Raw genomic sequence first — 13,151 nt, 5'->3', positions numbered from 1 at the left:
GTCCTTTTCAAGATGCTTTACTAGTGGTGTTGATATGAGAAAGCAATGCAGTCTGGGAACTTGAGTCAGAAACTCTACCCTGACCTGTTTGTCAAGCTACCTTAATAGTGATAGTTCAATGTTCTCTCCACATGTTGAGGCTCATGTGACTGAAGGAATGAAATTGAGTCATGTGGGGGCCTCTGTTTGTCCTGAAGGTAATAAAGCTCCAAAGCAACAGCACAGTGATACAAAATCACAAATTTTTATGTGATTTAAGTTCTTTAAAGGAATGGTTAGAGTGAGTAAATGATGGTACAGTTTTCATTATTGGACAAACTGTCCCTTTAAACTTGTATTCACTTGGCATGAATCTGTTGTATATATATATTCAACACATAATGACTACATTTCAAAGATGAGTGAACTATACTGTTTAACATGTTTTATTTTTAATACTTATCCATGTACAATAATACACAGATAATATCATTTTGTAACTATTACATTGAATGTAGCAGATGAAACTAGGCAAACTCATCTGGAGGAAGGTCAAGAGCTTGAAAAGCTCCTGTACAGACTTGTATTTAAAACTTGTTTTATAGATCATTTCAGTCTTAGATGTGCTATCCAATTTTTATTTATTTAGATATGTTATACTTTTAGGAAATTTAAAATTCAGGCTGATGTCATTGTAATATTTGCATACTGTATTTATCTACAGAAATATTAAGTAGCACAAACGTTTTCAAATAAGAAATAATAACAACAAATGTCATAATGAGTGCCAATTCAGCATACTAGAATGATTTGGAAAAAATATATATATATATAACAATTTTGGAGGAAAAAAATCACACCAATACCACACTTTTAAACAAAAATATATTGCATACAGAATTGTAATTGGTCTTCCTTTCTTGCATCTGTTAAATCATTTATAGCCACGGTAACACCATAAAGATGGTATTTCTGTGCATTTTAATACACATATACAGCCGACAGAACACAAGACACAAGCTAAGTGTCATGACAACGGCATCTTATTTACATAGAACCAAAGCCTTAAACCCATACTCACCTTAAAGTTTAATTTAAAGCTATTTTTGCTGCATTGTAAATTCTGTAATTTCCTTCAGGAACTGCAATTAAATAATTCTATTTCTTATTTTCTTGATTATTTATATATTTATTTGTATCTCACAATGGCATCATGCATGGCTGCAAATACATCGTTGTAGTGTGTGTTAGTATTTGAATGCACATTTTGATTTGTGTGTAATTTTCTGGGATTATGGCGTAACCATTATGACACATTCTTAATTTCTTTTCCCCCTCACTGCACCAATTACATCTGCATTTATCCCTCACCTCTGTCTGTCTCTCTCGCTCTCTCTCGCTCTGCCTTTCCTTTTAAATTATAACTAGTTTGTGCAGCTGACTGCAGAATTGATGCAGCTGAGAGAAAGGAGGCGAAGACGAGAAATAAAAAGAGAGCAATGGAAAAGAAAGAATCACTCGTGGGTGAGAAAAGAACAACAAGGGAGAACGAGAGTGAGAGAGAGTAGAGGGAAGGCAGTGGATGGGAAAGAAAACAGAATTTAAAAGAGTGATAGGTAGGCAAAGGAAGAGAAGAAGTTCAAATATAAGAAGAGAGAGAGAGAAATCAGCAGAAGGTTAACCAATCAGAGAGCCACTGTCAAGAGAGAGAACTGATCAAAACCACGGAAGCCTGGTTCTTGGAAACAAAGGACTGCAAATGTAAAACATGGATGAATGTATGGAACAAAAAGAGGTGTATGGCGAAAGTGAAAGCCGGGGAATGAACGAGGAAGAGGGGAACAAATGAAAAAGAGTAGGAATCAGCAGAAGAGGCTTTTGCGGTCCCAAAGCAGGGGGGAGAAGGAGGGCAAGAGAGAGGCAGGTTGGGGATGGGAAAGCAAGATCAATAACTAATTTCAGTGCCGAGCCTCAGTCAGACTGTTTTCCAATAAGCCCTGGACATAACGAGTTAGCTTGAATAGCTGTGCTGCAGCTATTGCTGCTCTCTCTCTCTCTCTCTCTCTCTCTCTTCATCCATCCCCCCTCGCTCTACCCGCCTCATGTCTCTCAGGGCCCTGGTGCTTGCGATGGCTGGATCGATCCTCTGCACGCTCACAAACACGCACATACTCAGGAATACAGGCCTGAGTTCTGCAACAGGATGCCAAGACATGTCACTGCTACAGCTGCAACCTTGCATGCTGGTTGAGTGTGTGTGTGTGTGTGTGTGTGTGTGTGTGTGTGTGTGTGTGTGTGTGTGTGATTGTGCGTTATAATTATTTCCATCATTATGAATCATCTCATATCAAAGTAGGGTGACCAGATGACCATAATAATAAAAACGTTTCAGATTTCTATCTGAAAAACAAAATGTGCAAGTGTTTTTCATCGCTTGTCAACGATGAAGCAGCTCTTTATTGTGTGCATTTATAACAGTATCAAAAATCAGTTCCTTCAAACTTCTTTCCTCAAATGAATAAAAAAAAAAATGATTGTTTATGTGCATTTTGACATTTACTTGTGAACTTGCAATTAAAGAACTAATTAATTAAATCACTAAAATCTCCATGAGATCACACCAGTTCCTTATGTCACAATCAACACATTACATTTGGTCCCATTGCCATCAGTTTCTTTGGCAATGGAACAAGGAAACTTGAGAAAATTTTCTCCTCAACATTAATATGTACATTTCATTAAATAATTTCTAAAACAAAATATGACAGCATAAACAATAAAATGTAATTCTACATTTAACAGTGTTGGAGGCTCTTGTGATCTGCAATGTTTAATTCACCTTTGCTGGCAACAGAAAATGAACGTTTACAGTGACAGCAAAACACTTCACTTGCATTGTTAAGAGCGCATTTTCATTTGGGCATTTCTCCAGCTTATAGCAAACTAAATTGAGAAGCTGCTTGCGCCGAGAGGACTGCAGCGAACAGCAGCAAGCATGTAAAGTTATTGTTATGGCAGCCAGATACACTGCAAAGTATCAGCAAATCAATTTTCAAACAGCTATTGAGAAAAACAAACTATACCAGAGACTGTAGCTAGAAGGACACTGAAGAGATATCATTTTAAGCGAATGCGTCTAGCAGGTGAAATCAGAACGCATTAACATTTTTAAAGAATTGTGGGGACAAAGTTTTACCCTTGGTGTCTCCAAGCCTACTTGGTTGTACAGAAATCGATTATGATTTTAATAAAGTCATTGAGAGTATCCAGTGATATCATTGTAATGTTAGCATTTGTAGATTGGTCCACATATTCAAGGAAGACCAGTCACAATGCTGTATGCAAATAAATGTAATAAATAATCTACATTTATGTTCAAAATAGTGGAGTAGTAAGATTTTTTTTCTATTCATCCAAGAATCCTGAAACAAAAATGATAAGGGTCTCTACAAAAATACTAAGCAGCACAACCGTTTCAACATTGATAATAAGAAATGTTTCTTGAGCAGCAAATCAGCATATTAGAATGATTTCTGAAGGATCATGTTATACTGAAGACTAACGTAATGGCTGCTGAAAATTCAGCTTTGTCATCACAGGAATAAATTACATTTTATAATGAATTAAAAATAGAAAAATGTATTTTATACACCATTTCACAATATTGCTGTTTTTACTGTTTGTCTGTATTACCACTAGATGGTGCTGCTCTACTGTGTGTTTACAATGGTCATTGAAACTATAATTCAATATAATGCAAAGATTTTAAAAAATGCATGGTTATGAAAAAAAAAACACTGTTCTGCTATTCTGTCTCAAGAGTTTACCTGAGTAATTTATTTGATAAGTACACATATTGTTCCAAGTGAGAAGCACCATTCAGAAACCGTTTAAACATTTGTGACTTAGTCTGTCTTGTTTCATCTGAGAACTGGTTTAATAACAACAGTCTGGTAACAATGGAAAACAGGATTCCACCCTATTTCTTTCTACGTATATAGTTTTTTCTGCTTTCCCCTCTCTTTCTTCTTCTCTCTTTTCATACTCATCTCTCTCCCCGTATCTCTCTCACATTCTCTCTCTCTCTCTCTCTGTACTGCTTGCATGGCTACAGCTGCACTGGTGATAGGGAGCTTGCATATGTGAAATATTAATAAGAAAATGGCTTATGCATTTTTAACTATGTGCCAGCCAGACATAGTCTCAGAGGAGTGTAAATTCTCCTCCAGACCAGGTGTGGAGCTCCTGTGCAACTAACTAGTTTGGTAACTCATAACCTTACCAAAATGCCTTCATCTTTTATAATATGTTTTGTCTTAAATTCAAACCATTATATTAATCCCAAACTCAATCCTTCATGTCTTTCATATGTGCGGTAAATACTAACTCTATAATCATGATTATTAATCTAAAATATCTCCAAAGGAAGTTTATGACAAGATTTAGCTGACTTGTAGGGGTTTTGCCAGAAATCTCAGCTAAGTAAGCCACCAACACAGGACACTTCTATCCTCTCAGTAACCTTTTAGTATTCTCTCTTTCTCTCTCTGTTTCTAGGTCAGGGATTAGGAAGAGAGGCAGTAGTGAGCGTGTGCTCTGCACCGCTGTCCACTTCAATCTACCCAACCAGGGCTGATCTCACAAAATATAGATACAGAGAGAGAGAGAGAGAGAGAGAGAGAGTTGTTGGCGGTGATGGGGGTGTCAGAGGCTCACATGGGGAAAACAGAAAGAGAGGGGAAAAATCAGAGGAGAAAAGGCAGAAAGAGAGGAAAAGGCAGCTAGCATGGTAAGCATAGCGTGTAGCTGGGTTGTGTAAAATTCAATACTGTTTTGTTCCATAAACACACACGCTCACACACAGACTTACACTGTTCTCAAAATGTGAGGCACTGTGAAACCAGAAACCACATCAGACATCAGACCTTCAAAGACAGAACTAATCCTGTTCTCACCCAAACCTGATTGTAATTCAGTCATTAAGCATTCAGCTCGACGCCCTGCTGAGCTCTGGCTTCGATTAAGAGCCTAGTGTTGACTGGTTGAAGTTTGCTGCTGATATATTGCTGTATGTTACTACAGGCCAGGACTATAATGATATATTAATATAAAAAGATGAGATTTTAAAACGGTTCCATATTGCATATTGCATACAGATATATATACTGATTACATTATAAACATACATAATAAATGTTCATATCCATTTATATGTAATTCATAGTATTATACATTTTTTGATTTAGCTTTTATTTTGTATTTTAAGTTTTAGTAGCCTAATTCTGTCATTTTTATTTTTAAAACATCTCTATATAGCTTTATTTTTATTTTAGTTTTAACAATTTTAGTATGTCACCATCAGTTTATTTCAGTTTCAGTCAATTTTCATTTGAAGTTTTCCATCTGATATTTATATTTTTTTTGTTTCAGCTTTTTTTCAATTACCAAAAACAACTTTTTATTTACTATAACAACTGTAAACAAGATTAATACAATATAATATATATTAGTATAATATAATATTAAACATGGACATGGCAATGTAGTCATCCATTTTAAGCAGTCATTATTAAAAATATTCATGGTAAATTCTAATAATTATAATTTGTAATATATTTGCCAAATGCTATGAGTGACCAAGCAGAATCTAGTATTCAAGAGAGCTGTGTAAATAATAGCACTTTATAGCTACCTGATGGCTACTGCTTCTAAAACAAACATAATACTGAAACCGTACAGGGGCATTCAGTACAAAAATATTTAAAGAAACAAACATACATGACTTTACACTCTTTTTTTATTGTTTTCTTCTGCTTCAGGAGAGCCCTCAGTCCAGCCTCTCTTTTCATCTGTGTATTTGACCTTTTTTTCTATCACAATACAGGTGCTCCCATCCAAACTACCATGATGTAATCCAACTGTAATCCCAAACATCAAAGAACCACACAGCTGTCATGTGTCACTAACACACACACACACACTCTCTCTCTTCAAAGACTTTTGCAATGTGTATTTGACTAAAACTTGCTCCGGACTCTTTTTTGAGGAAAAACGCCATTCATTTTTAAAACACTGTTAATGATATTGTAACATTTCTTAGTTAGCTTGGTTGTTTTTGCCTTTTGGCTCTGTGACAGACATTCTGGCTTTATGGTTCAGCTTGAATGAGGCATAAGACCTCCTTGTGACCTTTCAGAGTGTATAAATACCAACATTTGCATACACATATGCACAAACACAATCATATGACTGTGTAACAAATGGCATACAGGAAACACAGCAGTTTATCTCATATTTTATCTGTTATAAAGTACACAAACAGATAAATTCGACAAACAAAGAGGCACATGCACTCATAGCTGCTTGTATCATTATGTTAAAAAGCTTGTGCTATTATATGCATTATTTAAATATATACACATTATATGTATTTTATAACAATAAAATGGCTTTTAACAATACAGCCATGCATTATAAAGTTTATATATTTGCTCTTTTTACTGTCTAACTAGGATTAGCATGAAGAGACCTTGGCGTTATCTAACATTTCAGTCATAATCTTTAACACAGTTCCATGGAAACCTACAGAATATCTACTTTTAATGAAGTGTTAACAATAAAACATGTACTTCAGGGTAGTATTGCAAATAGGACAACTTGTATCCGAAATACCATAGTTAGTCAGGGTCATTCACTGTGTTTTGAGCTCTGACCACTGTGTGCCATTGTGCTTATTGTTAGTATTAGTTTGCTTGGGAGAACTACAGATCCTGTTCTGCCTGTGTTTAAATATAAAAATGAATATATTTATTGATTGAGTGAGTGAGTGGTGAATTAATATGTAATATTAATGAAGTATAAATAACTGACTGTCTGAATGAAGGGAGGAATGATTTTAACCTCAAGCTGTCCTACTTAGCTTGAATATAGTACAACAGTGCCATCACGTGGCTGCTTTAATTAATGCACAAGTGTTTTTTTTTCATACTTTCACAGGGGAATGTTTTATTACAGTTATCATATACACATGAATTCTACATATTCAAAAATGTATTTATTTATTTTGTAATAATAACATAAAATGTTTTTGTTACTTTTGTACAATTCACAATTTGACACCAACAACATGACAAAAATCTAAATTGTCCTACAAATGACCTAAGCACTTTTTTTTTTAGTATATTCTTTGCTTAAGTAGCACAAGATGTATCATGTCAGTAGCAGTCAGTTTAACGGTCACTTTAAATGCAATTAATTCAAAGTGTTTATAGCTGTGCTCATGTTTTTGTAAGTGTCTTTATATTGTTTATTTCTTTTTCAGGGAATCCATATTTCATTTCTTGCATGCCATGAACTGAATGCCTTAATAGATATGTTATTTTCTATGTGTAAGTACAGAACATTTATAGATTGATACATATGTCCTTGAGTCTGAGTCAGGACTGAATGTCTGTGTGTGGAATAAGATGATTCTTCCACCCTATGCACATCTTCACATCTTTCCCTCCAACCAACCTCCTCAGCTAATTTGTACATTATATTAATATACAATTGAATACAGTATATGTTACACTCTCTTCCTTAAAGAAATAGTTCAAATAGTATTCTAATAACATACTAAAACTAGAATATTACATTTATTAGAATAACATACTAGAATAGTATACTAATAGCATACTAAAACTGCAGTTATTTCAATTAAAACTGAAATGAAAATACTTCAAAGAAATACTAAAAATAACTAAATAAAATAAAAAAAATTTAAACTGAAAGCTGAAAAGCTATATATATAAACAGTTGATTATTATTAATATTATATTTATATTACATTATTATTCATATTAGTTTTTAAACTATCTTCAGAATGTGTCCTTTGATGAGAAATTATGAGTCTACTCTGAGTCAAATCTTGGTGAGTGACTATACGGTCAAACATATACAGCAGTGCACATGAGGTTAATCTGAAAGGAGAAACGTGAAGAGTGCACACAGAGAGAGAGAGAGAGAGAGAGGACTACAGGCAGAGACAGGTGAGAAGAGCCGGCCAGCTCTGCTGACTCAGGGCATTTCAAAAGTGTTGATTTCCGCTCCATTTCTCCAGCCTCTTTGTAATTCTAATGAGAGTGTAAAAGGTGTCAGGAGCCAGAGAGGGAGTAGACAGAAGAAGATAGGGTGAAAGAGAGCAGATCAGATTAAATATCGACTGACTTCAGGCTGTCCGATGCAGACAGGCAGTGTACTGAGTCATCATCTGTATACCCTGCCAGCTCGGCCGAGGAGGAGAGACGGAAAGAGGATGAGCAGACAGAGCCGGGAGGGAGAACGAGGAAGAGAGGAGTTACCCAGGGGAGAGAGAGGAGAGCAGTGAAACGTAGGGCTTGTGGGGGAGGAGAGACCAGCATAAGTAGGCGAGACAGAAAGCATGCTGTCAAGTAATGAAGGGAGTGAAAATAAGAGATGGGATGAGAAGAAAGAAAAAGCAACAGTGGCTGGACAAGATGCTGGACGGAATACAAAACAAATACAGGATCGAAACTAGGACCACTCAGATGAACATTTATTAAACAGGCTGGAGATCTCTTGGAAATGAGAGAGAAAAGATGTTTATAAAAGTATACCAGTATAACTATGCCAACACAATATGGTTTTGAAAATAAAAGGGATAATTTTTTTTTTTTTTTTTTTAAAGTAACATACTAACTAGTTTCTCAACATAGTATCAATTCTTCTCTATAAACCATTTCTCTGAAAGGAAAGAAGGGACAACTATTCTGTCTTAAAATATATAAGTAAGCCATGCTTTTAGTGTCTGACAAAAAAGATGCTATAGTGTTTTTACACATTTTTTTCTTAAATTAATAATGCTACTTTGGTTGTATGAGTATTACAATAATTTTATATTCTCGTTAATCCTTTAATTTTTCAAAACTTCTTTTGATTTTTGTTTCAATGTATTTATGCCTCCTCTGGACCCCAGCAAACCTCCAGTGGGGTCACAAGATGACTTAAAATTATTCAAATTAATTTATTATTTTTATTATTATTATTACATTAACACATAATTTTACTATTAATTAAATTAAAATACATGAAAATCAATAAAAAACATATATATATATTTTTTTTTTTTCAGTATTGGTTAAAATACCACGGGGTAAAAATGGCTTTACAATTTCGGACAATTTACGAGCATTTGGAGGAAAAAAACAAAACAAAACAATTACTTGACAGTTTCTTAGCCACGTGCAAGTTTAAGTGCGGCCACAAGATGGAGACAAAAACAAATACCGAAGGGAAACACGGTGGTCAAATAAGGAAATGACGTGAGGCATGCCGAGTGCAGTATTTCTGTTTTGGAAAGCCAGGGGAGCTGTAAAAGGTTTCATGGGGCAGTTCTGCTATAGTTGTTCAGTTGTGACATGACTGATAGGAAGAAACGACAGTCAGCGAGAGCACGAGAGCAAAGGTACGCCAGTCTTCACTGTCTGAATTACTGTTAGGACATAAAGAGGTCAGAGAGAGGCAGTGGAAGCGTGTGATTTCCATCTGCTCGTGTCAACACGTGTAACTTTTTGCCACCACCAAATATAGCCGAGAGACGAGACACCTTTAACGATAGCACGGTAACGTTAGCAGGAACACGTGTGAGAACTTTTCTGATCCAGTAAGTAATGAGAATGAAGGTTGACAGATGCAACTGTACCACATGAACTTTTTTCAATAACTATTTATAACGCTCTAAATAAACCTGTTTTTTTATTTTTTTTATCTATCCTAAAGACTAAAATGTTTAGGGAGTGTGGACATTAATATGCTGTATGTCCTATATGTATTCATGCTTACATTTTGTTAGTAGACTACATGTTGTAATAACTTGGCAGTCATTTGTCTGCCAGTGATGCTTCCTGACAGCTGAGCTCAGACAAGCAGAGCTGCATTTGGATGACTTACGCTTCAGCTCTTTAGGTCTCATTACAGGCTAAATATTTGGCTCTTGAACATTTCATTGAAATTATATTTTCATTATCATTATCCATGTAACTCAAACATTGTCTTACCGACATATTAAATCAGTTTAAATCAGTGAATGCATGATTAGTACTACAAAACTAGTACTAAGAAATTGTGATGTGTGTCCTGCTAGATGAGGATGGTTGTGCCCAAGGTTTTCCCACATACAACATAGAGTTTGTTTTCCCCCCTGGCCACATTCACATATCTCATTGGGGGCATGAATGAATGATTTTATGTAAATATGATCTAAAACAGCCTGTATTGTGAAAAGCAGTGTACAGAAGCTTGACTAATAGCAGTTGATTATAACTTTTTCATAAGAATGCATTTTATAAGACACTAATGCATTTTACACTGCACAGAAGCTTCATCTGAAGCAACATATTTACCACAAAAAGATGCATTTATATAGACTTATAATGCAGCAGGGACGGCATAAATAAATTTTCACAGAAACTACAATTGCAGAAAAAATGTTATGAAATTGTTTTAAATATGAAGCAATGTATATAGAAACATGCAATAGAATTTAAAGTCTACCTGTAATATATAGTCTATTATAAAGGACTTTCTCATTCAGATCTGTGGTAAAACTAACTCATTTTGATTTCTGTGGTCAGGAGTTGCACAAAGATGGAAGACCGTTTGATAGAAGACCAGACAACCTTTTACTCAAAGGCAGAACACTATTGGAAGGAAGTCCCGCCCACTGTGGATGGAATGCTGGGGGGTTATGGCAGCATTTCTAGCATCGACATTAATGGCTCCAAAAAGTTTCTTCAAAAATTCCTTGGGGTGAGTAGTTCTAAATTAATACTTTAATTCAGCAAGCACACATTAAACTGAGCAAAAGTGAAAATAAGGACATTTATAATGTTACAAAAGGTTTGTATTTCAAATAAATTCTGTTCTTTTGAACTGGCTTTTCATCAAAGAATTTTTGGTCACACTTTATATTAGGTGGCCTTAACTACTATGTACTTGCATCAAAAAATAAGTACAATGTACTTATTGTGGTCATATTGTATATTTCAAATCACCTTTGCTGCTATTGAGGTGGCATACGGGTAAGGTTAGGGTCAGGTTTGGTGGTCTGGGTAGGTTTAAGGGTGGGTTAAGGTGTAAGGGATGGGTCAAAAGTGTAATTACAGATGTAATTACATATAGGTATTTTTAAATATATAAGTACAATGTAAAAACATGTATGTACACAATAAGTGCATTGTATCAAATTATTAATTTCAATGTAAATACATAATAGTTAAGGCCACCTAATATAAAGTGGGACCGAATTAAAAAAAAAAAAAAGTATCACTCTTTCCACAAATTTTATACTGCACAGCTGTAATATACATATATTTTTTAATTGTAATAACATTTCACAGTATTATAGTTTTTACTGTATTGTTTATTAAATAAACACAGCCTTGGTGAACATGAGACTTCTTTCAAAGTTCTTTCCCAAATGTTTGAACGTTAGTGTAAATATCTTTTGCAAGTCTAGTATTCTGAATTCTAGTTCACTGTCAAATCTTAAACTGATTATTTGAAAGAAATATTGTGAAACTGACTGTAATCTTTCCCGCAGTTGCTCAACTTTCACCTAACAGCAAATGAAAGTTCATGAGAAACACACAATCACTTGGTCTTCTGTTTTACTTAAGGAAGGCCAGGGTAAGACTGGGACAGGCTGTGCTCTGGACTGTGGCGCAGGAATCGGCCGTATCACCAAGCGCCTGCTCCTGCCCCTCTTCCATACAGTGGACCTAGTGGACGTGACACAGGATTTTCTGGATAAAGCTCGTACCTACCTGGGTGAGGAGGCCAAGCGAGTGGAGAACTACTTCTGCTGTGGCCTACAAGACTTTCAGCCCCAGCCAGAACGCTACGATGTCATATGGATCCAGTGGGTGATTGGTAAAGCATACAATTAACTTCTTTCACTACATTATCTATGAACAGAAAATGGTGAAAATGACCAAATGTATCTTCTATCTGTGTTGCAAACACAAATCATTCCATGTGTCTCTAGGTCACTTGACCGATGACCACCTGGTGGAATTCCTGCGGCGTTGCCGGAGCGGTCTGCGTCCAGATGGCCTGATTGTAGTGAAGGATAATGTTGCGTTTGAAGGTGTAATACCTGATGATGTAGACAGCAGTGTGTGTCGGGACCTGAATGTATTACATCGCCTAGTAGCCCAGGCCGGACTCAACATCATCTGTGAGGAGCAGCAGCAGAACTTCCCTGAGGAAATCTATCAGGTCCACACTCTAGCACTCAGATGAGTACGAGGGGGTTTTTGTTCGGAAGCCAATAATGTGAGAACGTTAAGATCAATGTTAGCTACACAAAAAGCTACGCGTTACTGCCAATGTGATCACCATTTAAAAATAAATAAAAGGCACAAGACTTGAAGGTGACTTAGGGACCTTGGGATTTTAAGCAGGGGAGTTTTACTTGACCTCTAGAGTTTGTAATATAAACAGCTAAGGTTCATCGCTATTATGAATCTGAATGCAAAAGTGGCAAATGGTAGCTTTTCAGATATCCAAACTGTTATACACTCCAGTTGATCCACAGTTTGAAGTGTGGAAGGTAGAAACAATCAAGAAAAAAAATGTAAACCACGCACACTGCTTTGTTTTTAGCAATGGGTGTGCTGAAGACTTGAAGGGACAGTTGACCCAAAAATGGAAAAATGTTTTCACCCTCATGTTGTTCCAAACCGGTATGACTTATTTTCTTCTAGTGGACATAAAAGATGGTATTTTGAGAAATGTCTAAGTCATACAGGTTTGTAATCAAATAATGGTGAGTATTTAATTTTGGGGTGAACTTTCCTATTTAAGGATGTTTAATCAGAGTTCAACATGTGTCTTTGGCACTGAATGGTGTGTGCAAAACATTTTAGTAACTTATATGGCCATTTGAATCTATACTAGTTGATGTTACGTGTGAATTTACAGTTGTTTACAGAAAATTCTTATCTGAACCATATGCTGTATTTTGCCTTGAATAAACTATTTTGGAGCAGTGATTGTATGTCAGTGTTATTGTGTATAACAGTGGTTCTCAACATTTTTGGCTTGAAGGCCCCTCGTTGTCCAACACAATATTCATGTCCCCCGTATATGCTATATTTGTAAGATAATTA

The 13,151-nt window shown here is 35.6% G+C and overlaps 1 protein-coding gene across 6 annotated transcripts in view; it reads left to right on the top strand.

The window, feature by feature from the left end:
• The window catches only part of ntmt1 (N-terminal Xaa-Pro-Lys N-methyltransferase 1), a 128,312-nt gene that overhangs the window by 113,830 nt on the left and 1,331 nt on the right, over positions 1–13,151 (top strand). For 3 of the 6 annotated variants that reach the window (XM_079420050.1, XM_079420054.1, XM_079420051.1), the window contains 3 exons: positions 10,614–10,788; positions 11,658–11,910; positions 12,026–13,033. In XM_079420050.1, the coding sequence (XP_079276176.1) occupies positions 10,614–10,788; positions 11,658–11,910; positions 12,026–12,282 (685 nt within the window). In that variant the 3' untranslated portion in view covers positions 12,283–13,033. Of the gene's footprint in view, positions 1–9,291; positions 9,644–10,613; positions 10,789–11,657; positions 11,911–12,025; positions 13,034–13,151 lie in introns of those variants that run through there. The other 3 variants (XM_079420049.1, XM_079420052.1, XM_079420053.1) reach the window with 3 other exon arrangements.

This window comes from Barbus barbus (assembly GCF_936440315.1).
Source record: "Barbus barbus genome assembly, chromosome: 6".
Classification (NCBI taxonomy): Eukaryota; Metazoa; Chordata; class Actinopteri; order Cypriniformes; family Cyprinidae; genus Barbus; species Barbus barbus.
The sequence above is the reverse complement of the archived record's forward strand: the minus strand, read 5'-3'. Positions and strand labels throughout refer to the sequence as shown.